The 24,735-nt window shown below is 48.7% G+C and overlaps 2 protein-coding genes across 3 annotated transcripts in view; one reads left to right on the top strand and one right to left on the bottom strand.

The window, feature by feature from the left end:
• ABL1 (ABL proto-oncogene 1, non-receptor tyrosine kinase) overlaps positions 1-18,395 on the top strand; it is a 76,828-nt gene extending 58,433 nt beyond the window's left edge. For both annotated transcript variants that reach the window (XM_009093418.4, XM_009093419.4), the window contains exons 4-11: positions 1,849-2,121; positions 5,929-6,013; positions 6,377-6,554; positions 8,734-8,918; positions 11,003-11,155; positions 11,800-11,889; positions 12,226-12,390; positions 14,719-18,395. In XM_009093418.4, coding sequence (XP_009091666.1) covers positions 1,849-2,121; positions 5,929-6,013; positions 6,377-6,554; positions 8,734-8,918; positions 11,003-11,155; positions 11,800-11,889; positions 12,226-12,390; positions 14,719-16,418 — 2,829 coding nt within the window. In that variant the 3' untranslated portion in view covers positions 16,419-18,395. The remainder of the gene's footprint in view (positions 1-1,848; positions 2,122-5,928; positions 6,014-6,376; positions 6,555-8,733; positions 8,919-11,002; positions 11,156-11,799; positions 11,890-12,225; positions 12,391-14,718) is intronic.
• A 4,831-nt stretch (positions 18,396-23,226) lies between these two features.
• On the bottom strand, positions 23,227-23,616 carry QRFP (pyroglutamylated RFamide peptide). The gene has a single exon (XM_009093417.1). It carries the CDS (start codon positions 23,614-23,616, stop codon positions 23,227-23,229), a length of 390 nt encoding a protein of 129 aa, XP_009091665.1.
• Between the last annotated feature and the right edge of the window lie 1,119 nt (positions 23,617-24,735).

Below are 24,735 nucleotides of genomic sequence, written 5' to 3'. Positions count from 1 at the left end.
GCCATTTGTTTAGCTTCTTTCTCTTTCTGTAACAGGATCATACAATCTGTCACACTAAATACAGCTATCTCTAATTTTCATGAGATATAACTTGTCGTAAAACCATGGGGGAGTTTTCTTCTCCATGCCTCTGATACTTGCAAGTAATCCTGGAGTTCAGCTTTTCCTACATCCATATTTTTAGATTTTAATTCTCAGTATAACATGGGAGCTGTTCATACCACTGCAAGTACTTCAAGTCATTCCCAGATAGGCATGGCTTGTTCTAAATTGTGGTTGTACTGGCTAATGCTTGGTCACTCACACCAAACAGCTGTAACACCTCTTATGTTGCCACTTTTCTATTCTGAGAACATCTGGTTTTAAGGTGATTGCACCTGTTTGATCATGAAAAGCACTGTAGGTTTTTGTAGGTTTTTTTTTTTTTTTTCATTTGAGGGGGATTTTTTAGCCATAGTGTTAAAATGAGATATCAAAAGAATATATGATTAATTCTGGTGGAGAGCTGTGAATCACGCTCCCTAGGAGGTTGCCATTATTTTCCAGTCTTCATTAAAAAGACTAATCAAGTTTGAGGGTGGTTTTGTCCCTTCCCGCAAACACTTTTTTCTCTTGCAAATGCATCTCCCTTTTTTTGTTGGTGATACTCTCTTATTGTTGTAACTTCACAGATGCATTTTCTTTTTCCATCCAAATATTCTGTCTAGGTGGAAGAAGCAGAATTTTACCCTAAATCTAGGATTTTTGGATGCCTGGCAGCCCTATCAACTTCCCAGCTCCTGAAATCCCAAACAGATGGCCAGTGCACATGCAGAAACTGTTAAGTGTCCATCCAGCATGTCAGAAGCATTTGGGAAGTTTGATCATCGCTGTTGGCATGTGATGTGAGCAGTAGGACTAGCCTGTGGAGTGGACAGGAATTTGGGTGGCCTAACGTGGTGCTGATCTTCCTGCAAGCTTGTCCCTTGCCAAACCTTGGTCCTTTGTGAGAAATGGAGCTCTTCCATCTTCTGTGTTGTGGGCTAGACTATGATGCAAAATGCATATTGATGCAAAGATTTCTCCCTGTCTCCTTCAGGTGTAACTAGCACTTTTCAAATCATTCAATTTCTAGCTTTATTCACCTTGCCTGGTAGAAGACTGGGCTTGAGGATGAGAACTGGAAACACACAGCTCTGGTGGGAGGGAGTCAGTTGTCCATTATCTTTAGCAGGATTTTAGGCTTAAAATGGATCTTCTGTATAAATGTTAAGAAGGTAACAAATATGGGTTATCATGCCTCGCAGCAGGTTTTCATTCAGTGGTAATGATTTTCCTTCTGTGCTATTGATCAGTGCCCATCACAGGGATGGAGCAGAGCAGCTCCTGACTTCGTGCTAAACCTCTGCAGAAGCTCAGGCCTAAAGCAGGGAAAGCTCTGGTTTGCCAGTGACACTTGAGGGAGAATTTAGGCAGGTGAAAATGTAATAACCCAAACAGTAATAGTGAAGACAAGACACTGAAGGTGACAACACCCCCATACTCTCCAGGAAATGTCCCACTGACCAGCCTTTTGAAAAAAGACATCTCAAGCAACAGCATGCCAGTCTAGTGCTATTTGCAGCCATTTCTGCCCTGTTGTTTTGGCAAAGTGCATGTATTTTCTCCTGAACCCATGCCTTTCCCATGTCAGCATTGGTTGTTCTGGGCTCTGGAGCTGGTTACAGAGCTCGTGGAGCTCACAGTTCCATGGCTCAAGTAGAAGCAACACCACACTTTGCTTTCACAATTTTATGATGCAGTTCCTGTGCACGAGCTCTCCGAGGGGCATTACCTGAACGAGCTTTTCCCTTCCCCTTTGGTTCCCAGCTCTATGTGTCTTCAGAGAGCCGCTTCAACACCCTGGCAGAGCTGGTGCATCACCACTCCACCGTGGCAGATGGGCTCATCACCACGCTGCACTACCCGGCGCCCAAGCGCAACAAGCCCACCATCTACGGCGTGTCCCCCAACTACGACAAGTGGGAGATCGAGCGCACCGACATCACCATGAAGCACAAGCTGGGTGGAGGCCAGTATGGAGAGGTCTATGAAGGGGTCTGGAAGAAGTACAACCTGACAGTGGCTGTGAAAACTCTCAAGGTAGGACTCAGTCTCGGAGCAGTCCCCAGTTCAGGTGGGAGCAAGTTCAGGCTGGCTGCCTGCCTTCACTTCTAGTTGTATTTGCGTTGATGGTGGCCCTTCCTTTGAGTGCTGTAGGCTGGAACCAGAATATTTTTAAAAGAGCTTGATCCTCTTATGGTTTATGTGATACCTATAGCACTCATAGCTAAACAAAGGAGGATGTTAACAGTACAGTTTTTACTGGAGAATGGATGAAACCTTAGAAAAGTAAATAGTGCCGCAGTGTCTCGTGTTCAGGGTGTGGTAGAGGTGAGCTGTTCACGGATGAACACACCAGCACAAGTTGGTGTATTAAAGAAAACTGGATTGTGAGTCAGTCAACATAAAATTCAAAGGCTGTGCTTCAGGGAGGCTTTACATGTTTTGATTTTCTGTCTTATGTGGCGTCTTTCCCAAAAGACAAGCTCCCTATGTACCTGAAAGTCTTAAGCAACTGTTCACAGCTGCTTCTTATCAAAAGACACAAGACGAGGAAAAATGGTATGCAAGCTAAGGTATATTAAAATTCATAAGTGGCTTTAATGAAGAACTGGATAATCAGTTCTGTTTCTGGCTCTGCTCCCTGATTTCTGCGTCTTGGTTTCCTTGTCTCTTGAAATGCAAATAGTGCTCTGTGAGTTCATAAGGTCATTTCTTAATTCATCTATGTTTATAGAACTGTCTTGAGATCTTCTGGCACCATCTGCATGCATTGCATTTGATTGCTTAATAGGAGTTTATGCAAACTTGACACCATGTTCTCTCTCCTCGAATGGGGACGTGGTTTGGTCTTGCAGAAACCAACAGAACCGAGGGTTTCGTTTGTTTCTTTTGGTTTTTTTGCAATGGAAATTTTGAAGTGGAGAGAGCTGTGTAGACACTTCAGTGTCAGGGGAAGAACTTTTCCTCGATTTGGGGAAAATATTTCTTCCTTGCTCTCCGAGCAGCGGCTGCCTCAGTACTTCTGGGTTGCCATGGCTGCAGAAAGTATTTTCATTTTGGCCTTTTCTGTACTCTGGAGGTTCCTGCTGCTGCTCCCGGCGGGGGAGTCCAAGTGCAGCTTGCACAGGGAGCGAGTGACATCTAGTGTTGTCCCTGCTCGGGACTGCTCGGAGCGCCGCGGTGCAGGTGGGCTGGGATGTGGCCAGGTTCAGCACAGCACCTGCTCACACTGAGCAGAGCTCAGCTCTCCCCTGGAGCATGGCTTGCAGTAACATCTTCCTGCTGCTGGTTGCAGTGTGAGGATTCCTGGTGCTTTCAGACTTCCCACCTTGCTCCAAACTGAAGTTGTTGCTTTCATTCTCATCTCCCTAAAACCCATCAACAAAGACAAGCATGTTATCCCATCAAATCTGTTTGTGCAAAGGAGAAACCTTAATACAGACCATGTCTGTTTCAAATAAATAAATATTTAATGAAACACGACTAAAAGTGGTTCATAATGTAGTGTGGAGCAGCATGTTCCACTGGGGAGTGTAAGAACAACCAGGAAGAGAGTTGAGAAACACCTCAACCTGCAATTATGTACGCTAAAACCATCCTTAAAAGCAAATTTGTAATCCACCTTCTTTAAATCCATTAGTCTGCTGCCTGACAGGTGGGATTATAGCTTTCTTCAAAGTTTTGGGAAACATTTTAAAATCACATTTATATCCCAGTTCTACTGGGAAAAACAAGCCTTTTGCAGCTTCTGCTCGAATCTTCAGATGACTCATTTTATTTTCCTTTGAGAGAATGTTTCTCAAAACTTTGTATGATTCTTCTTGCTCTTTCCCCCTCTACCTCAGATATCTCTGTAAGAAAGATAAAGGAGAGTGAAGACTAAAAGAAAGGAGGAAAAAAGTCCTCCCAGCATCTTTTTGAATAATGATGCTTCTGAACACCCATTTGTTGTTCGGTTTTCTGTCAAGTGTCTAAAGATAGCTCATGGCTGGCACAGAGCTGGAGAAGAAGCGATGGAAGCAGCACATGCTGTTCCTCAGTGTTTAATGGAGAAGGCAGGACCGTGTTTGGTTAGGAGATGTTGCCTGTTAAAATCCATCCCTGGCATCTGTGAGTTGCACAGGACACAGTATTGATCAGGGGCTGTTACAGCAGGACACACTCTGAATTTGTGTTTTTACCCCCAAATTGGACAGGAGCGCAAGGCAGTGGCTGTGGGGACAGGGGGCTCTGTGACCTGCACTGGACCAAGTGCAGCCAGTTGTGGCTCTGGCCACAGCTGCTTCTCCTGAGGGCCATTTAATGGCTGAGCTGCTGTGAGCTGGTCAGCTCAGCACATTTCTTACTGCTCACCTCGGCTCTGATGCTTTTCCTTTGGTTTTTTCTTCCTTTTTTTTTTTTTTCTCTCTCTCCTTTATTTTTTTCCCCAGCAGAGAAGCCTGTGTTTTAAATTAGGCAACATGTAACCCTGGTGTCCCTTAATGCCATGGCATGGCCCTGTGCTGTGCTGGGAAAATGCTGGACAGCCAGAACTGTTTTTTTTCTGCCATGGTTTAGTGTAGTGGGAGCTGGAAGCCAGTTAAAGCTTGGTCCTTTCCACGAGATCAAGTTTTCAGAGAGGTCATTGCCACAGTGGTTCTCTGTATGTGTCCTTCCTATTAATATGGTCACTGAGAGGTAAGAAATTTCAAACTGTGGAGGAGCTAAGCAAAGGACAAACCTTCCAGGTTTGTGTAGCATGAATAAGACAAAGGCATATTTAGGATAATTTTGCAACCTGGATTATTAACCCAGTTTCTTTTGCCAAAGAGAACAGTTTAAGGTTCTGCTCACAAGGACCTTTGGACTATTAGTTTTGACAGTGTGTTGAACGAATTGCAGCTGTCAATCAAGCAAATTGGCAATGAATAGTAAATGATTGAATGGAAGTGTTGGAAAAATGTTCTCAGTGCTAAGTGCAGAGCAGGGAGCTGGCTGGATCTTACAGTGGCAGCCCACTGTTATCGTTCTCACCAGCAGCAGTAAATCCTTTCCAATCCTTCCCTAAAACACTTTGTCCATGTAGCCTGTCAACATTAATCCATCATTGAAAAAAATATGGATATAGAAAGAAACATTGCTTTAGGAATAGATCTGTATTTTTGCACCACTTTGAAATGACCTTCCGGCCATTTGGGGCGTATCTGCTTCAGAAAAATATCTTCTGAGCAAGATTGTATCTTCCTTGGTTTTGTGCTGTGCCAAGTAACTTTATGGTGCCCAACAAATTGGTAGTGACACCTGTACCCAGAATGGATACGTCATGGGTCCGGCTGTAAATGCCAGAAATGAACCTTAGGTTTTCAGTCACACCTCGGCAGCCATCGGTCGTGCCTCCCTGACTGAGAGAGGGAATTTCTTGTTCCTCCCCAGTGAACACAAGGACCTGCCTTTCAGCAGCCTCTCAAGCATTTGATTGTGGTGTATCCTTTCTTTTATGTTCATTCTTGTTCCTTTTCTGTACTTTTTATTTCATGTTATTTTTTTTCCTGTTAGGATGAGGCTTGTTTTTTCCTTTTCTGCTCCCGAGTGTTCTGTGAGAGACTCTTCACAGAAGGGATATGGATTTTCTTGCCACAGCAAGCTCAGCTAGTATGAAAATGACAAAAATATGTATTTTTTAAATCATACAAAAAAATTAATGTTTGTAACTCTCTGGCTTTGTGTTGTGGCTACAGGGAAAAATGACTGTGCGAGAACTGTGGCGTATGTTGTCAGTTTGCAGTTCTTTTTGTGTCCTCATACAAAAATCTGTTTCTCCTTTGTGTACACTGCCTTTGCCAAAGCTTTGCCATTGTTCTGCAGGAGGATACCATGGAGGTGGAAGAGTTCTTGAAAGAAGCTGCAGTAATGAAGGAGATCAAGCATCCAAACTTGGTGCAATTATTAGGTAAGTGATAAATACCAAGCAGAGGGATTTGAACTAAACCCTTGTGCAGTGATATGGATGTTAAGGAGCAGATAAGCTGCTTACCGTAGCAAGGCTTTAAATACAGACACTTATTGTCTGGCAAAATTCACAATTTGTACCACTAATACATGATTTTTAATGATCTCGTCTCCCTAATGTTTAATTTGCCAGAGGCTGAAGCAGAAAATTAAGCCCCTCTATTAACCACTTCCAAGCAGAATCCATTCTTTCCACCATCCCCATTTTTCTGCCTTCTGGAGGTACAAATTGCCTTTGAGGATGAAACCTGAAGATTCACTGATATTCTCCAACATTCACTGTCAACTTTATGTTGTTCCCCAGGGGTGTGCACAAGGGAACCTCCTTTCTACATCATCACAGAGTTCATGACATATGGGAACCTGCTGGATTACCTGAGGGAGTGTAACAGGCAGGAGGTGAATGCTGTGGTGCTGCTGTACATGGCAACTCAGATCTCCTCAGCCATGGAGTACCTGGAGAAGAAAAACTTCATCCACAGGTAGGAAGGACAGTGAGCACCCTTGAATCTTGAGCACAGAACAATCCTTGATGTATTTTCCTCCCTTTCAGTCTGTCACAGCATTGATTGGTGTCATATATTTAACACACTCATGCAAATCTGGCACAGTCTATTAACCTGCCCAAAGGATAGGTTTTCTCTCAGGGTTTTTCTCTTGCCTTTGAAGTAGATGCAGGTGAAAGGCACATCAGTACTTACATGTTTTGGGCAAGGCCTGAAATGTGAATTTAAGCCAAAGTAATGGACTTTTTAATGGACCAGATAAGCCAGTTCCTTGTTTCTAACAGCCTTTCAAACCAGCTGCAGTGGGTGATGCTGGATGTGTGCAAGTCCCTGCAGCAGAATCACCCTCCCAGCAGCGCCCCAGCCCCTGTTCTTTTCTTGTTTGGTTCACTTTGTTTTCCACTGCAGGGTTTGTTCCATGCTATTGTCCAGATTGTGTATTCACTTTAATAAGCATTTCTACTGTCTTAAAAGTCTCAGGGACTCTGACCTTTAAAGTGTGCTGCAATTATGGCTGGAGCTTTGCGTTCCTTGTCTGCAGAAATGGGCTCCTGGCAATGTAATGACACATCCTGCACCCGGGCTCCAGAGTGCCTGAGCTTTGTACAAGATGCTCTCAGTGTTGTAGCGTGACCTTTCCTGCCCAATTAACTGGAATATGGAATTAGCACGTGGTTTTTTTTAATAGAGACAAATATGACAATGGTGTGTAAAGTTCTAGGTGCTCTTCTAAGCCATGAGTTGCCTTTGCTGCTTGAAAGGCCTGGTTAAATGCTGCTATCAGTCAATAAATTGAACAGTGATGCTGCCAATTAAAATTTCTAGCCTTTGATTTGCTCTGTTGAAAGGATTTTGTCCCTTCAGCCCGCAGGAAGTAAACTTTAAAAACTCCTTTGTGTGAATCTCATTTGTCTTCTCTGCCATTCATTTCATTTCCTCTTACTTCTGATGACCCATTTATCTAAAATAAATAGTAGCTTTTTTCCTTATCAGCCACCCCCATAACCACCTACCCAATTATTTGGAGAGTGTTGTCACAATTCACATCCATGGATTCAAATGCTGTGCTCTGACCTCATTTAATGAATCAGGAAGGAGGAGGAATTTGATTATGGAGAGGAGCTTTTATTTGGATACACATTGTAGTAATCAGCATTGATAAGAAGGTACATTCAAAAACACTGTGAAATTTAAATGGGCATCCAGTAAGATGTACTTTTTTCTGCTTTTTAATTTATTCCAGTTGAGCAGAACAAGCAACAGAAACAGCAGTGTCTGCCTCATATCTAAAGATCTCACAGGAGCTTCCTGGTACAATCAATTTTTAGTTCAATGTGACATAATCTGGAAAAGTGTTTTTAACAAAACCTAATATTGGGAGAAATGTAGTTCTGTGCTTTACATTTTTATCCTCCTGAAGCATTTCCAAGGATGCAAACAGCATATACAAGCCAGGGAAGTGGCAAATGCAACGTGCACATCTCTCACCTGCCAGGGTGGGGCCAGTGCTGGGAAAAAATGTGGAGAAAAAGTTAAATCTGCTTTTTGCAGATTTGACTTTTGCCCAGTTCTTTGAAAATGCCAGCACTGATCACAGAGGCTCCAGCAGGTTTGCAAAGGCCAAATGTTGGTTGTGAACAAGTTGTGTTGTGAAAGGTGGTAACCTGGGAGGAGGAAGAGCAGGGCTGGGAACTCCTGGTCCTTAAGCAAGGACTGGAAAAGGAGTTCTGGAGAAAGGGTGTTGTTGGCTGGGGTGACTGAATTGCTACAGAGGTGGGCAAGAAGTGGGGAATTGAAACTCAGTTTATTCAGTGCTCATCCCCAGCTATTGATAACTTGAGCACTGACATTTCTTTGAAATATTTTTATCCTGAGGGTGGCAGCTTTTATTGAAAGTGAGGGGGCTTCTTGAAGCTCTCACTTCAAATTAGAAGGGAAAAAAAAAAAAATTGGGATGACAGTCTTACGAAGAGGGAATGGAAAATAACTTTCCCTCTTGTGTGTGCGCGTGTCACTCCAGAATTTCTGTGTAATATTTGGATCAAAATAATCACACAGGCCCAGGTTTCTTTGGGAACAGCAGGCTGCCTTGCCATTGCTAAAAGTGAGATGGTAAAGAATTCTCTCATTGCCTATTTTTGCCTCTTCTTTTTAGGGACCTTGCTGCCAGGAACTGCCTTGTAGGGGAGAACCACTTGGTGAAGGTGGCAGACTTTGGCCTGAGCAGGTTAATGACGGGTGACACCTACACAGCCCACGCTGGAGCAAAATTCCCCATCAAGTGGACTGCACCAGAAAGCCTGGCCTACAACAAGTTCTCCATCAAATCCGATGTCTGGGGTAAGAATTTGCATGGGCAAATGAATGCAGATGATAATCTTCTTTTCCAGGGGTGGGAAGTGAGGCTGTTGTGGAACATCTCAGGAGGGAGCAGCAAGTTCCCTGGTTTGAGCCACGTTGTTCTGTGAGCTTGTCAGAGTACAGGAACTAATCTCTGCTTAGGCAGTCTCAGCAGAGAATGCCCACCTGATTTTATATATTTGAGTTGTTGGCAAATATGAAAAGTAAAGGGTACTGTGGTGTTCATAGAAATGGGGCTGAAGTGTACCAGTGCTACTGCCTTGATGGGGTTTTGACACAGGACTATGAAGTGATACATTATTTTATAGCCAAAAACTTTCTAACTACTTCAAGGAGTAAAGAATCTGGTTCGTTTTATGTTAAAAAAAATAATTATGTGTGTATCTGTCTAGTGATAGCTCCAAGCTTGTCTTTCTGCATTTTAAAGGAATAATCTTTGGAATGAGATGAGGAGAAGCAGAGGGAAAATTTGATGACAAATGGTTATTGAAGAGCCCTGAAGTGCTGGTGATAAGAGTAGACTTAGCTAAATTGAGCTGTATTGTATCAAATCTGACCACAGAAAATCTCATTGTACTTTTATCAGTACATTTCTTTGGGTTTTATATCTCTGCAATAGCTGTTGGTCAAATTCTCAAAAGTGCCCAGTGACATGAGATAGAGGTTTGTGGAATGTGGTCCCAAAGGCACTTGGAAAATGATATCCTGAGCATCTTCTATGTATAAACCAACACACAGTAGAGAAGCAGAGATGAAGTTTTCTGCAGTTCGGGGGAAAATGTGCAGAGAAAGGATTTATGCTGAAGAAACTTTTAGGTAGATGGCTGATGTAAAATGTTTTGTAGATGGAGGAGGAAAAGCCAAAACATCCTCCCAAGGAGTTTGTGATTGCTGACCAAAGTGTTTCTGCTGCCTTGGGTTTCCATGTGGTGTCTGCCACAGTCTTGGATGTTGCTGTACTGCTGTGGTGGCTGCAGGATCCCTGGTGCCTTTCAATAACAGAGTATTTGGGGGAGGAAAGATCCCAAAGGAATATGGAGTGTCTTTAGTTAGGGTTAATGTAACCTCAGGAAGCAGAGATGGGGCAGTGGACTTTGGGATCTCATCAGAGATCAGCTGTCCCTGGAGGCCAGGGCTGCTGCTGGGCACGCCAGGGTTTAGATGTTTTCACCTCACTGCCTCAAGACAGCAATCAAAGAAAATTGTGCACAGAAATGTCTAATGTAAATTGCCCTTGGTGGCGTTGCCATGTAATGTGATGTGATTTCCTTACTTATGCAGAATTGTAATCGCTTTCTCTTCAGGTTAAGAACAGAATAGGGTGACTGAACTAATTACATGCAGGTTGTTGAACTGGTGTTGGGTTTATTCTGTGTGCCTGACTCCTGGGTTAGCTGCCTGACCCCACTGCTGACCTGCATCCCCACTGACTGCTGCCACTTGAATGCCTGTTCCAAGACCCTTTTTGTGCTCTCCCTTTTCCTGTTCAGCTTTCCCTGGGCCCAAAATATCTCACCCTCACCAGTCTCATTGGTAGCAACTGCTGAAACTTTCCTCTCGCTGCTGCCTCCCAAATTCCCCTTCCAGACCACACTGCAGCTAAACAAGGGCACCCCAAAAACACTGAGCTATTAAAATGTGCAAGTCCTCCAGGGGGAGGTTGCAAATGAGAGGAGCTGTCACACTGAGGGAGCGACTGCAGTGCAGCAGTGAAGCAGTTTCAGCTAATCCACTGTGAAGTCTCTTAATTGTGCCTCTAATAGGACTTGAAGGATCTCAAGGCGTTCAGGTTGGAGACAACTGATACATTGAAAATTAGTCTAATTCTACCCTGTCATATCGCAGGAGACTTGTCTGTGCTGACTGAGAGCCTTGTTACGCTTCTTTAACATTTAAGCTGCTGCTGAGCATGGGATCTGAGCCACCCAGGGCTGGTCTAAGTGTGCAGCACTGTTTAGTGGCTACTCCCACTAAACATCCTCTCAAATTCAAGATGAAAACAAAGCTTATTGATTTTTTTTCCTCTCTCTTTTTTTTTTCTTCCCTCTTGTTCTCCACTGCAGCCTTTGGTGTTCTGCTGTGGGAAATTGCAACCTATGGTATGTCCCCTTACCCTGGGATTGACCTGTCTCAAGTCTATGAGCTGTTGGAAAAGGACTATCGTATGGAGCGTCCTGAAGGCTGTCCTGAGAAAGTTTATGAGCTCATGAGGGCATGTAAGTGTTTCTTAGCCCTGCAGATGCTGCTTGTTAGCTCTGCAAGGGTGCAGTAAAAGTGCAGGGGTCTGGCTATGGACCACAAGGCATGAGAATCCCCTGCCAGTGTCAGGGAAGGTGCAGTGCTGTGTGGAACTGTTTGGTTAAAACTGCTTTCTCTGGAGGATGAACATGCTATGAAACCAGCTGTTCATCTCTGCTGGGAGCCCACAGGCCCAGAGAGGAGATTTGTTGTGAATCTCAGTGCTTCCTTTGTCTCCTTTTTCCTGACAACTTAAAGAAAAGCTTGTGCTCCAGGGATGAAGCAGGAGCTTCATTTGGCTTCTTGCAGGACAGACTGTGACTCTTCACTGTGGCCTTTTGGTACGTGACTCAGTGCCCTGCACTTTTCCCCAGCAGTGCTCAGCACCTACTGTCACACACTGACACCAAAACCTGATTTAGGGAGTGCTGGGTGTCTGCAGCTGTCACTGAGCCAAAGTGGTTGCAGACACTCAGCACCCTGTAAATCACATTTTCATGTCAGTATTTTATCTCAGTGTATTGGAAGGGAGCTGTGATTTCTGGCTCCTCTTGGTGCAGGGTACTGAGTGAGTGTCTGCTGCTGGAGGGAAGATTTGAGTGGTGGTGTGCTTTTTTTTCAGGCTGGCAGTGGAGTCCTTCTGATAGACCATCCTTTGCTGAGATCCATCAGGCCTTTGAAACGATGTTTCAGGAATCCAGCATATCTGATGGTAGGTCTGGGTCCCTGTTGGACCAGCAATTCCAGGGGTGAGGTCAGGGCTGACTTCATCCTTAACTCTGCTGCTATTCATAGACTGCTTTGCAGTGAAACTCAGTCCTGTGTTATCCTGTCTGGTGTAAATGATGTGGAAAGCAGTTATTTGTTTACATGTGGGTATTTTTTTCTGGGCAAACATCTCATTTTAAAGGGCCAAATGGCCGAACTACCCCAAGGAACCCCTGTTTTGTGTTGTTTGCATTTCTTTTGTGCTGTTAATTCTAAAGAGAGCACTAGTTTTCTATCTTCAGTTGATTGCAATGATTGGTTTTTTTTCTGTGCCTTGCAGAGGTGGAGAAGGAGTTGGGAAAGAAGGGCATGAGGAGTGTAGTGAGCAATTTCCTGCAAGCCCCAGAGTTGCCAACCAAAACGCGAACGTCGAGGAGAGCTGCCGAAAGCAAAGATGCCAACGAGGGCTTGGAGACTGCACATGCTCGAGGCCAGGGGGAATGTGGTAGGTTTTAATTAAAGTCATTACTCCTTCAGGAAATACAGGGGGAAACAAAATGCACATCTAGCTCCAGGCCCTCACGTAGGCAAAGCTGTGCCTAATCACAGGTGCCATCTCTCTGTACCAGCGCTGTGTTTCTGGGTGACAGGCTGCTGAGTTTGCTGTCCTGGGTCCAGAACTCCTTTTATTAGTTTTTGCAAAGGTGGGTTGTTAATTCTGGAGCCAGATACACAGAGCAGCTGGGAGTGTGAATCCTTAACTGGCTGAGGGACTGGTGATCTCCCTGCTGTTGCTTAGAGAAGCCCTTGGAGTTCTTTTAACTTAATGGCTGTTGCCGGCAGCTCCCTAAAGACCAGAGCCTGAGCACAGAGCTCTCTGATCATATCCTCTTCCCATTCCCTGGCAGGAGCTATCAGTGGGATCTCCCACTGCATATGAGTGCTGGGTAATCTGCTGTGTTCAAGCCACTTTACACTACCACACTGCATAATTTAAAGCAGGGTGATAGCTTGGGTTTAGCAAGCCCCATAAGGGAGGTTTCTTCACTGTTCCATCCTACCACATTTGTGCTTGCAGCACAGAAGAGTATTACTCTTGGCAGGCACCAAATATAATTTCAGTGAGGGACAAAGAGGTATTTACAGACTCTTCCATAAAATTAAACTTCCAATCAGTTTTTTCAGGCACTTACCTTCCATTCCAAGGTAATAAAAGCAGTGGTAAAAGGCTGAATGAGTACAGGAGATTTGTGTCTAGCTCTGTGCTTGAAAAACAAGAATGTAAAATGAAATGCAGTGGGGGTTTTTTCAGCTCCTGTGGAGGCTGCCTCTTCTGACCATTCATGAGACTGACCTCTTTTGTGTAATGTCAGATCCACCCAGTGGTACATGTGTCAGTAACCAAAGTACATCTGGGCAGAGGGGAGGGAAAAAGGGGATTTTAAATGATGGAAAAAGAAAGTATCAGTGACTCAGGCAGGAAGGCTATTTACCATATATAGGAAATATAATTGCCTATTATTACAAGCTTTTGAAGTTAAAATAATTTCATTTAAATACTTGAGAGCTTTGAGAAATTAAAGTACAGCAGGCATAATATGATTTTAACATTATGCTGGGAATCATTTAATTCTTTACTGTGGAAGAATTTTTTTCACAATAAAGTTTTATTGCAGTTTCCCTTGCAATTGTCAGTGTTTCCATAGCAAGTCCAGCAGCTGGAAGCTGATCCTTAGTGCTAGCTGCTAGTTTTCTCTGGATTTCTGCACCTCAGAAGGCCATGGTCTGGCTCTTCTGGCTGTCCAGGTTCCCCTGAGTGCCATGGGAATGGTGCATCTGCAGTGTTCCTGTGCAAACATGTTGTCCTCTCAAACTACACAAATATTTTCTTTTCAAATTCTCTCCCCTCAACCAAAATCCATTCCTCAGCCAAAATCCTACCCATAGCATGAGGATCACCAATTTGTGACTAAGAAGCATCCTTCCTTATGACTCTGCTTCATCTCCCTTCTTGCTGCCTAGTCAAGCTGTAAATGTATATGCTGCCCTGCAGGCATTCCTCCTTTGGATTAGAATGCCATTGGAGTGCCTGGCCTGGGAACGAGCCCCTCTGTCAGTCAAGCACAGAGACCTCCAGGACTCTCTATGAATTTATTATAAACCATTATTCATTTTTAAGTACTGCTTGTAAGTGGAGAGAGGGTCACCCCATGGCTTCCCTCTGCAGCAGCACTGCTGAAGGAGGCTGGCACTGCCCCTTTTCTCTGTTGCTGTACAAAGCTGAGCATCTTCTCAGTGCTACGACCTGAAGTGTCATATCTTGATCTCCATTTCTGCTCGTGAAACAGTCCTTCCCATTCCCCACAAAGGATGACATCAGGAAAATGAACGAGGAGCCTGGGGATGGAGGTGGGTTACAGAGGTGCCTTATTAATTCAGAGGGTCAGTGATTCAAAAGACAGCAATAGCACAGGGAATAAAGCAAAGGCTTCTTCCTATTTATCTTCTTCATAGTGTGAAGTTTAGACAAATCTCCAGATGTGAGGAGGGGAATCTGAACACAAACATGTAGTGTTTGTATGTCACTCTTACAGTCAGAAACCCACAGGGAAAGTAGTTTGGCAGCCTCCTCAGGAATGAATAGATGCAGGATCATGGACCACGTTCAGTCCAGGCTTGAGTGTGGTTGCACTTGCTTTGTTTCTGCTCTGAAGTTGTGTCTGTTCAGAGAACCTGCACCCTTTGGAGGTGCTGCACTGGTCTGATCCTGTAAGAAAATTGGTTTTTCTGGCTCTTTAAGCAACACTCAGAGAACTTCCTTTTTCCCTTGCAGACCTCCTGGATCACGAACCTGCTGTTTCTCCCTTGCTCCCACGGAAGGAGAGGGTGGCCCTGGAGAGCAGTTTGAATGAAGATGAGCGGCTGCTTCCAAAAGACAAAAAGCACAACCTCTTCAGTGCCCTGATCAAGAAGAAGAAGAAAACTGCCCCCACCCCTCCGAAACGAAGCAGCTCCTTCAGGGAGATGGATGGACACTCGGAGCGCAGGGCGGGCGGGGAGGAGGAGTGCAGGGATGCTGGAAATGGAGCTTTCATTGCCCCTCCTGCAGACACAGCTGAGCCCTCCAAGTTCCAGAGCCCCAGCAATGGGGCTGGTGTCACCAACGGGATTGTGGCTGGGAACTCTGGGTTCTTGTCTCCCCACCTACGGAAGAAGTCCAGCACGATGAGCAGTAGTCGAGGGGTGGCTGGTGAGGAGGAGAGCAGTTCCAACTCCAGCAAGCGTTTCTTGAGGTCCTGCTCAGCCTCCTGTGTGCCCCATGGAGCCAAGGACACAGAGTGGAAATCTGTCACTCTGCCTCGGGATTTGCAGTCCACGGGACGCCAGTTTGATTCCTCCACTTTCGGGGGGCACAAGAGTGAGAAGCCAGCACTGCCTCGGAAGCGGGCAAACGAGGGCAAGGCTGACATTGCTGTCAGGGGAACAGTGACCCCTCCTCCACGGCTGCTTAAGAAGAGTGAAGAGACTGCTGATGATGTGTTCAAAGATGCAGAGTCGAGCCCTGGCTCCAGCCCTCCCACCCTGACACCAAAACTTGGCCGTAGGCAGCCTGCTGCCCCTCCTTCCTCCAGCGGGCTCCACAAGGATGATGGAGTCAAATCCAGTGCCTTAGGTACCACTGTGATGATGGACCAAGGTTCTGCTGCCAAACCCAACCCTGCTGGGTTCATGGGGACCAGCAAAGCTTCCTCGGAGGAGCCACGCCTTAGGAGGCTCAAGCAGACCTCGGAGTCGGCAGGGAAGGACAAAGGGAAGTTATCAAAGCTGAAACCAGCCCCTCCACTCCCACTGTCTTCATCCTCCATTGCCAAGCCTGGGAAGGTTTCTCACAGTCCCAGCCACGAAGCAGCAGCAGATGTGGTGTCTGGGCCGAAATCCAAACAGTTGACTCAGGTTGGAGAGGCTGCAGGCAGTGATGCTGTCAAGCCAAACCAGTCAGGGGAAGGTGTGAAAAAGCTGGGGATCCCCTCTGTACCAAAGCCACAACCCTCTACAAAGCTGCTGCTGAGCACAGCAACCCCAGCTGCCTCTTCCTCATCCACACCCTCTGCCCCAGGCGGGGACCAGACATCATCCACAGCCTTCATCCCCCTCATATCCACCAGGGTCTCGCTGAGGAAGACCCGGCAGCCCCCGGAGAGGATTGCCAGTGGCACCATCACCAAAGGGGTGGTGTTGGAAAGCACCGAGGCTCTGCGGCTCGCCATCAGCAAGAACTCTGAGCAGATGGCCAGCCACAGCGCCGTCCTGGAGGCTGGCAAGAACCTCTACACCTTCTGTGTGAGCTACGTGGACTCCATTCAGCAGATGAGGAACAAATTTGCCTTTCGGGAGGCCATCAATAAGCTGGAGAACAACCTGAGGGAGCTCCAGATCTGCCCCGCCAGCGCTGGCAGCGGCCCCGCGGCCACCCAGGACTTTAGCAAACTGCTCAGCTCCGTGAAAGAAATCAGCGACATCGTTCAGAGGTAGCAAGAAACCAGGCTGGAAAACAAGCAAGTGAATCAATCAATCACAATGGGCCAAAGCCAGCTGTGGAGAGAGTAACGTGAGGACTGACAAAGGAGCGGGGCATTGGGGTCAGGGCTGTGCCAAGGACGCAGACTGTGAATGCACACCCCAGCTCCAAAGGGCAGGGCTGTGTTCAGGAGGCACTTCCCACCCTCTGAACCCAGATTCCCTGTGTTTCACATACTTGTAATCGTCTTATCTGTGGAGTTCTTGCCTTGTGGACTACAAGTTTAAATGCTGATATCACACCATGCCTTTTTATTAATATTTTATTGTTCTGGACAGACCGTTGAGACTGAAGCCAGACTGATGGACACTGAGATGACCTCCTCCTCAGGAGGACTTTGTACTGCATTTTTGTCCCCTCCTTCTACCCCCCTGTACATGAGGATGAGTGTTTGGATAGCAATATACCCACTGCATTTCTTGGGAGAGTTTGCCCAGCACGTGGTCCTGGCCCAAGTCTGACATTTACCTGACACTAATGCAACAGATTTGGTGCTTGGGAGGGAAGGGGGAAAATTATTAATGTAAGGGTTTTTTAATGGCAGAATGCTACAAGTGATGATTGCCCAAATTCTTTCTCTGACTGCACCTGCTACCCTTGGTTTCTGTGTTTTCAGTTTTCTCAGTGTTGTTGAGCTCCAGTGAATTGCTTGGGCTCGCAGTGCTGGCGGCAGCACCCGCTGGTGTCACAGCCCGGGACCTGTTTGTGGATCTCCCTGGGCAGCAGAACAGGCCTGGAGAGGGGCTGGAGGAGGATGTGGCACTCTGCTGATGTCTGACACTAATCAGGCTGGTCTTTGGGGTGGGGGTCACAGAGCTTGGGCACCTGGGAGGGTGGCAGTGGGAGGAGATGGCTCAGGGTGAGCCATCCACATCCAGCTGTGCCTCCAGCAGCTGTTCTGGCTGAGCCTGCACCTCACAGTGGGTGAGAGCTGCTGTGCTGTGTCTCCAGCTGAATTTCCAGCTGTCTGTTTTGTGAAGGGAGATGGAGCCTGGCCCCTGCCCTCCTGCAGAGCTTTGGGGGGCTGTGGTGCCTGGGTTTCTGTGCCCCTGGAACCCCTGGGAGGAGCTCCAGTGCCAGTACTCTGGGCTTGAAAGCATTCCTACCCTCATGCCAGCGTGGTTCCATCCAGCATCAGACAAGGAGCTGTGGAGACTGCAGACACTTCTCTGGGGTGCATCTCCCGAGGAAACTGCCACAAGATGCTGACAGCAAGACTCCAGGCCTTCCTTGCCAAGGTCCTGTGACCTGCCCAATTAGTTCTGGGAGCTAATTGTGACTGGTGACAATAGTGAAAGAACAAGGTTTAGGGCTATTAACAGTGCAATTTAACTCCTCTTAACAGTTCCAGACATGAGAAAAATACATTTCCCATTTTCTGTTCCCCTGTAACTCCTGACCCCTCTTGTGTATCTTAAACACTAATTGCCTTCAATTGTATTTTATGCTGTTCTCTTTGGAACTGTTTGTTTTGTATATGATTTCTAGTAGTTCACTCGTGTGTGTTCATGCCACTTCTCGCCCTCACAAACAGCCATGACTTAACATGTGACAAATGTTCAAAAGAAAATACACACTTCTGCTACAGGCTGACTTTAAAAATGTAAGAAAAACCCCAACCCTTGAATTGTCTCTTTCCTGGAGGTACTGTTTTTACTTTGATAACATACTGTGCCACTATATTATACATTTGTATCTCGTTATTACACACTTTTGTAGACTTGTCTTTTTTACAGTGTGTAAATAGCTCTGTCCTTCATCTCTGTGATACTTAAGGGGGTCGTTTCCCCTTTAATTTAGTCCAGTACAGATTGTTTCTGTACATGACTTTCAATTCTTCTCTCTTTCTCTATTTCCATTTTTTTTGATTTGTTTTTTATTCCAGTCTCTCTTGCGTAGTATATTTAAAAATAAATCAATGTTGAGGAAAACTCGTGTTTGTCTGTCAGTGAGGCTTTTCCAACCCAGCTGACTCCCCTTAGACTCCTCATCCAAAACCGGGAGTTCCCTGTTTGGGTGGTTCACTGTGACCCTTCAGCACAGTGGGGTGGTCAGAGCCAGGCCAGCAGCCCCTTCCCATGTTCCTTTGATCCGGCTCTGGAAAGTCAGGAGAGAAAAGAGCTGCACAGAGTAAGACTGTGTCATCACCTCTTCTGAATCAAAGACTTTGCTGTTGTCTTCAAGGAGATTTATATCAGAGATTTGACTGAACTTTTCCTCTGTTAATGGTTTGCATTCTGTAATTCAGCTGCTGATGTGTTTTCCTCCTCCTCTGTTATGAAATGACCCATGAGTTTCTCTCCTCATACAGTTCCCTCCCTCATTTCTGGTTGCCCATTCTTATTTTCTGTTTCCCTTCAGCCTTTCTAGTAAACCTCGGGGGAGGGGCATTTCCAGGCACTGAGCAGCCTCTCAAATCAGCCACTGCTTTGATTAATGAAGATGCTAAAGACTAAAAAAGGATGAGAAGAAAACAAGGGGCAGGTGACAGTGTGTAGTGTCCCACAGTTCCACAATGATGTTTTAGGGTTGTAACCCAGTTCTTTGCATTTTTAATCCCCTCAGTAAGTCCCTGGTGAAATCTGTGGGTCCTGGCTGAAGGGGAACAAGGCTGATGGGAAACCTTGAGCTGCTGTGACAGCGACTGCATTGGGCTGAAGAGGATGAAGGAGAAGCAGGAGGATGCACTGATGAATATAAACAAAATTAATGGCCTGCACTTGGCAAGGCACAGGCACAAGAGAGGGGTCTGCAGCACTCAGGGAGTTCTGGGTGGGATTGTGACCAACACCCTGGAAAAGGTCCTGACTTGTCTATGGTGAGTAGCTGAGGGAAGATGGAGATGCTTCACCTGCCCCTAAATGCTGTCACTGCTGGTGATTTCCATCCCTGCTGGCTTAGGGACTGCTCTGTGGTGTCGTGGGAAGGCAGAGGCTGGCTGACCTGGCTGGGGAAAGCCCCTGGATCTTTGGTGTTGGGACTGTGAGAGAGGGGATTAAAGGCTAAATTTAGCTGAGTACAGTAGGAGTTGATTTAACAGATCGATGCATTTAACAGTTTGATTGCTCCAATTTTCAAGGCTATTGAGCTTGAAAGTGAGAGTGCTCTGGGGGAAAAATAGCTGTGTTTGTGGTTTTGTTTTGGTTTTCGTGTCTTTGAAATTACAATGTTCACTCTTATAAGTTTTCATTTAATGTCGTCTTGCTTTAGTTGGGAAGTTGTCACGAGATGTAAAATGTGGCCAGTGTTTTATGCTCACTCTTTTCCTTGCAAATCCCACGTTTTTATGCTCAGGCTGGCATGGCAGCCTGGCTGGTCCAGGTGTGCCAGACCACTGCCTGTCCCCCAGGATGGTCAGGGACAGCCCACAGCCTCTCCCTTGGCTGACATTCATCCCTCCACAATTGGAAATAGAGGAAAATGGACCTAAGCACAGTGTCAGCTCTGAGGAGAGGGTTCTGTCATCACCTGTGCACCTAAAAGCAGGCTGGCAGCAGAGTGGGACACACTCCTTGGCCGAGGGTGAGACCTGGCTTGGGTGGGCTGCTGGAAATGATGCCCCAGGGTCAATTCCTGGTCAGTGCTGATGCCCTGGCAGTGCCAGTGCCCCTAAAGCTGTGGGTGAGGGACAGTTATCTCCAGTGTTGAGCCTGGGCTCAGGGCTCGCAGTGCTGCTCAGTGCTCAATGGCAGATCCAGCTCAGCAGAAAGCTGACCCGCAAACCAGGCTGTGCTGAACGTTTTCCCAGCAATCACCCCCTTGCTGAGGGTTCTGTGTTTGTCCTAGCATCTATTCTGCTGTAAAGGTCCCACCTGTGCTCCTGCAGCCTGCATGACCCAGTTATGATGCACAGAGCCTCCTCATGAGTCCCTGGGATGCAATTAATCCAGGCTCTTCCTCTGCAGAGGATCCTTTGGGTTTCTGAGATTTGCTGTTCCTGTTGTGTGTGTGTAGTGCTGCAGCTCTGCCAGGGGTGGAGGAACAGTGAGGGGCAGCCCATGGGAGTGGAGCAGAGGCCAGGGAAGGGCCAAGGGCTGTGCCTGGGCAGGGAAGGTTAACAGGGCAGCTCCTGGACAGTCCCAGCTGTGGTGGCAATGCCTGCACTGCTGTCTCTGTCCACTGGCCACCTGTGGAGGAATCCAGGGCCTGTTTGATCCAGCTCCCTGTGGGTGGGTGAGTTCTGAGCTCTCCACCTCTCAAAGGTGTTCAGGGTCTGGGTGTCCTCTCGGGAGCTGCTCCCCCCATCAGGAGGAGAGGAACTGGGCAGGGGTGTAGCTTCCTGTGGGAGCTGGGTGGAGATGATGTGTCTGGTGTTCAGGGGTGGGAATTCCAGCCCCTCAGGGGTCGTTCTTGGCATGTTCCCCCCTCCTTCCTCCCAGCTCCAGGCCGTTATTTTCCATTCACTTTTACCTCCCCAGCATTAATCACCAAGGAGCAGTAATCAAGAGCCTGGAATGCTGCCTCTTCCCTGGCACCCTAAGGTGTGCTCAGGGGAGTTCAGAGATGCCACAGCCCCTCACCTGCCCCATGTCACAGCCTGGCAGGAGCTCAGGCTCCTGCCAGAGGGTGAGGAGGGTGATGGCATTGCCCTGCTGGCACCAAGCTGCCCATCAAGGAGCCCTGAGGTGTGGGGGCTGAGCCCAACTCTGTCCCACCCGCCAGGTAAGTGCTCCAATTTTCAGTCAGTTCTGCAGAGGTTATTGCACATCAATCAAAGCCTCGTTATGTGAGAGCTTTTATGAGGCTGTTCTGAGCCTGTTCCTCTCCGGGACTTCAGTGCAGGAGCCCAGGCATCCCCGCAGCCACGGCATTGCCCAGCAGGTTCCCTTTCCCTTCCCGCAGCAGTCAGTGCCACTTTCCTCTGCAAAGATCCATCACAGCAAAGCCAGGGATTTACCAGCCCTCGCTAACCCAGAGTTACTCCAAAACTCTTCCCCTCCCTCCCCCCGGCTCCAGCGCAGGGTAAAATTGATCAGTGCGTGTTTATTGATGGTTTGAACACTCAAAAGAAAGGGGTAGGGGGAAGTCGTTGCCATGGAAACATCGATAAAGCTCCGGCTCCGTCTCCGCTGCGTGATGTGAGCGCGGCGCCGGCGTCCCGATCCAAAGAGGGGGCCTTGGTGGGGCAGGAATGGGGAGGGATGGAGGGATGGAGATGGGTTTGGGGGTGCCTGGGCTGCGGGTCTGCGTGGCCTCAGCCGCCCTGAGTGCCTGGGCGGTCGCTGCTGTGCTCCCCGGGGCGAGATGCTCGGGGCTGCAGGGGAAGGAAATGCCCGTCCTCACCTTCACAGCATTGTCTGTCCTCACCTGAGGGGCAAACCCTGGCACTGTCTGTGTCCCTGCAGACCTGCATGAGCCTGGTGCTGTGCCTCCATTGCTCCCTGGACCTGCTGCCCCACGACTGTTTTCCCCTGGGTTCCAGCTCCTCCATTCAGCCACAGTCACTGCTCCTGCTGCCAGAAGGACTCAGCAGCATTGCATTAAGTGGTCTGTCTGCTTGATGGATATTACAATGCACCTCTTGCAGCCTGATTTAGGTTTTTTTAAAAAATCTTTTTACTCCCCCAGCCAAGTCCTGCCACGGTCTCTGATTTTTGAGGGTGCAATTCAGCGCTTGCAAATCATCTCCAGGCTCATTTCTGTGCCTGCAATGAAATATCAGCCGTGGCTCAGTGTGTAAGTTGTGTTAGTGCCTGCAGCAGGTAGTTAGAGCTCTGATTGCTGGTACCTCTGGCAGGCATAGAGAAAACACTGGGATTGGCAGAGCTAGATCTGCCCCAAAGAGGGGAAGGCAGTGGCTGGGCAGTGGGGCTCTTTCTGTGCTGGCTTTTGGGGCTGTGGTCCCCAAAGCTGCACCACTGGTGGCTGGAGCACCAGTGACAAGCACCTCCCATGGTCCTGGTAGGTGCAGAAGTTCTTGTTTAAGCCCTTCTGCACCCAAGTTCTGCAGTAGCTACAGCTGGGATTAGGTGGTGACAGGGCCAGGAGGGCATTGGGAAGGGCCAGACTGTCTGAGGAGCTGGATGATGACAAGGACATTGAAGGTCAGGCATTACAGTCTCGCCCTGGTGAGGAGTGTGGGGCATGAGCAGGGCTGGGGGGCTGTGGCAGGGCTGGTGGTGCCAGGGCAGGATTCTGTGCTCACACCAGGGGTTGCTAAGGACAAGATTTTCCTGAACCCTGCTGCTCTGCCCTGGTTTTGCAGGCAGGAGCTGCCTCGTGGAAGAGGCATCTTGACACTAAGCAGAATTTGCTGCCGGAGGGACTTTTCCTTAACAGGCAGGAGAGCAGCAACTCGGTGGAGAGCTCTGAGGGACCCTCTCCTCCCTGAGGGCTGGCCCTGGACTACAGACAGTCCCTGGGGACTATCAGCACCCCGGCATCCTGCTGCAACCCTCCAGCCTTGCTGCCTGGCCCTACTGGCACTGTCTGTCCCCGTGTGCCACCCCTGCTCTGTGCCAGCCCTGGAGACCCAGCACCAAGCCCTTTCCCTGTGCCCCAGCCGAAGCTGTGTGTGATCAGGGAAGGGATTTGGTGATTTCTCCTTAAGGCACCCTCCTCTTCTTCCATTGCAACGGGCGGGAACGGGGATGGGAGATCTAGAACAGAGCTGGAAGTGGGGCAAACGCAGCATCCCCCTCCCCAGGGCAACCCCAGCAGCAACACTCCCCAATATCCTTTTGTCCGAGCAAACCCAGGTGAGACGGAAGGGAAGGACGGGACGGGGTGACCCGCAGGAGGTGGGGAATCCAGTCCGAGCTCTCATCTCCCAAAGCGGAAAGTGAAGCCCCCTTTTTTCCTGTTGTAGCCGTTGAGTTCCTCTGCCAGGTTCCCCAGGGTGCCGCTGCGTTTCTCCCCTCCGGCGGGCAGCAGCTCGGGGCCGCCCCGCCTGCCCGGCCGCATCCCGGCCCCGGCCGCGCCGAGCCCCCGCAGCTCCCGGGCGATGCTCAGCAGCGCATCCCGCTCCTCCTCGCTTCTCCTCCGCTTCGCCCCTGCCCTCCAGCCGGGACCCCAGCCCTCCGCCGCCGTTTGCCAGCCGGGACCGAGCAGAGCCCCTACCCCGGGCTCTCCCGGCTCCCAGCGCTCGCCGGGAGGGAAGCAGGCTCCCAGGCTCAGGAGGAAGAGGCAGGACAGCGAGTAGGGTGCTCTCATCTGGGGGAAGCACAGGAAGGGGAAGGAATGTCAGGGGAGCAGCGGCTGAGGCAGCAGCGGGGGCTGCCCTGGGCAGTTCCCCATCCCTGCTGCAGCCCCCCCAGACCAGCCCTGCCGCCCCTGCTAGAACCCCCTGGGCACCCACTGCTCCTTCTGCAGCCTCCACACCAGCACCCAGCCCCGAGAGGGTCCGAGCTCCCCCCTGCCTTCCCTTCCTCTTCCCACAAAGGCTCAGAAAAAGGAAACAGGTTGTATTATTATTATTAGTGTTAATAATTATCTGGAGATGTTGCCTTAAAGCTGCTGCAGGTGCTGGGGACCAGGCTGTCTGCTCCACGCTTGCCCAGGGGGTTTGTTTCTCACTCCTGCGCCAGACCCGGGTGCTCTCAAGCCCCTGCCTGCCCTTCCCAACATCCCTTAGCCCGGAGGCTTCACTTCGGTATTCACCCCAGCCTTTTTCATACTTTACCTCTCTTCTGCTCTCTCCCTTTTTGCTCCCCTTTGCCCGTCAGGGATCCAAATTTCTGAGTCCCGTCCTGGGGTCTGGGGGTGCTGTGGGTCCCCAGCTGTTTCCCACCAGCCTTTCACCACTCCCTGTCTGTGCTGCCCATCGAGGCAGGGGTGTAAAGCAGGGACAGACAGACAGACAGACACACGGGCACCAGTCACTTACCTCTGCACCTCGCTGCTGCCCGGTGCTGCCTCCCCTGGCACCTCTCTGCCCACCCTGGGTCGGGATGAGCCGGACCCGCCTGGGGCCATTAAATAGCCACGGGCGCTGATTGCCAGGTCACCCCTTGGGCGTGTGGCCACGGAGAGAGGAGGGTGGGATCCTCGGGGAGGGAGCTGGAGAGGGGACGGAGGGGACAGGGGTTGGTGGAGCTGCCACAATGGGAACGCAGCAGCACCGCTCATTAACACGCTGCCTTTGTCTGCTGCCTCACTTGGAGGAGCAGCTGGGAGCTGGCCTTGTGTCCCTGGCAGCTGTCAGGGGTGCTGCTGGGATGGAGGGTCACATCTGGGGGGCCAAGTGCGTCCCCATCATCGGGCTGGTGTGTCCTCTGTGCAGCTCTTGGGGGTCCCACCCATCTGTTTGTGTGCACAGGCACCACTGGAGAC

Source organism: Serinus canaria, chromosome 17 (assembly GCF_022539315.1).
Source record: "Serinus canaria isolate serCan28SL12 chromosome 17, serCan2020, whole genome shotgun sequence".
NCBI lineage: Eukaryota > Metazoa > Chordata > Aves > Passeriformes > Fringillidae > Serinus > Serinus canaria.
This window is presented reverse-complemented; position numbering and strand designations above follow the sequence as displayed.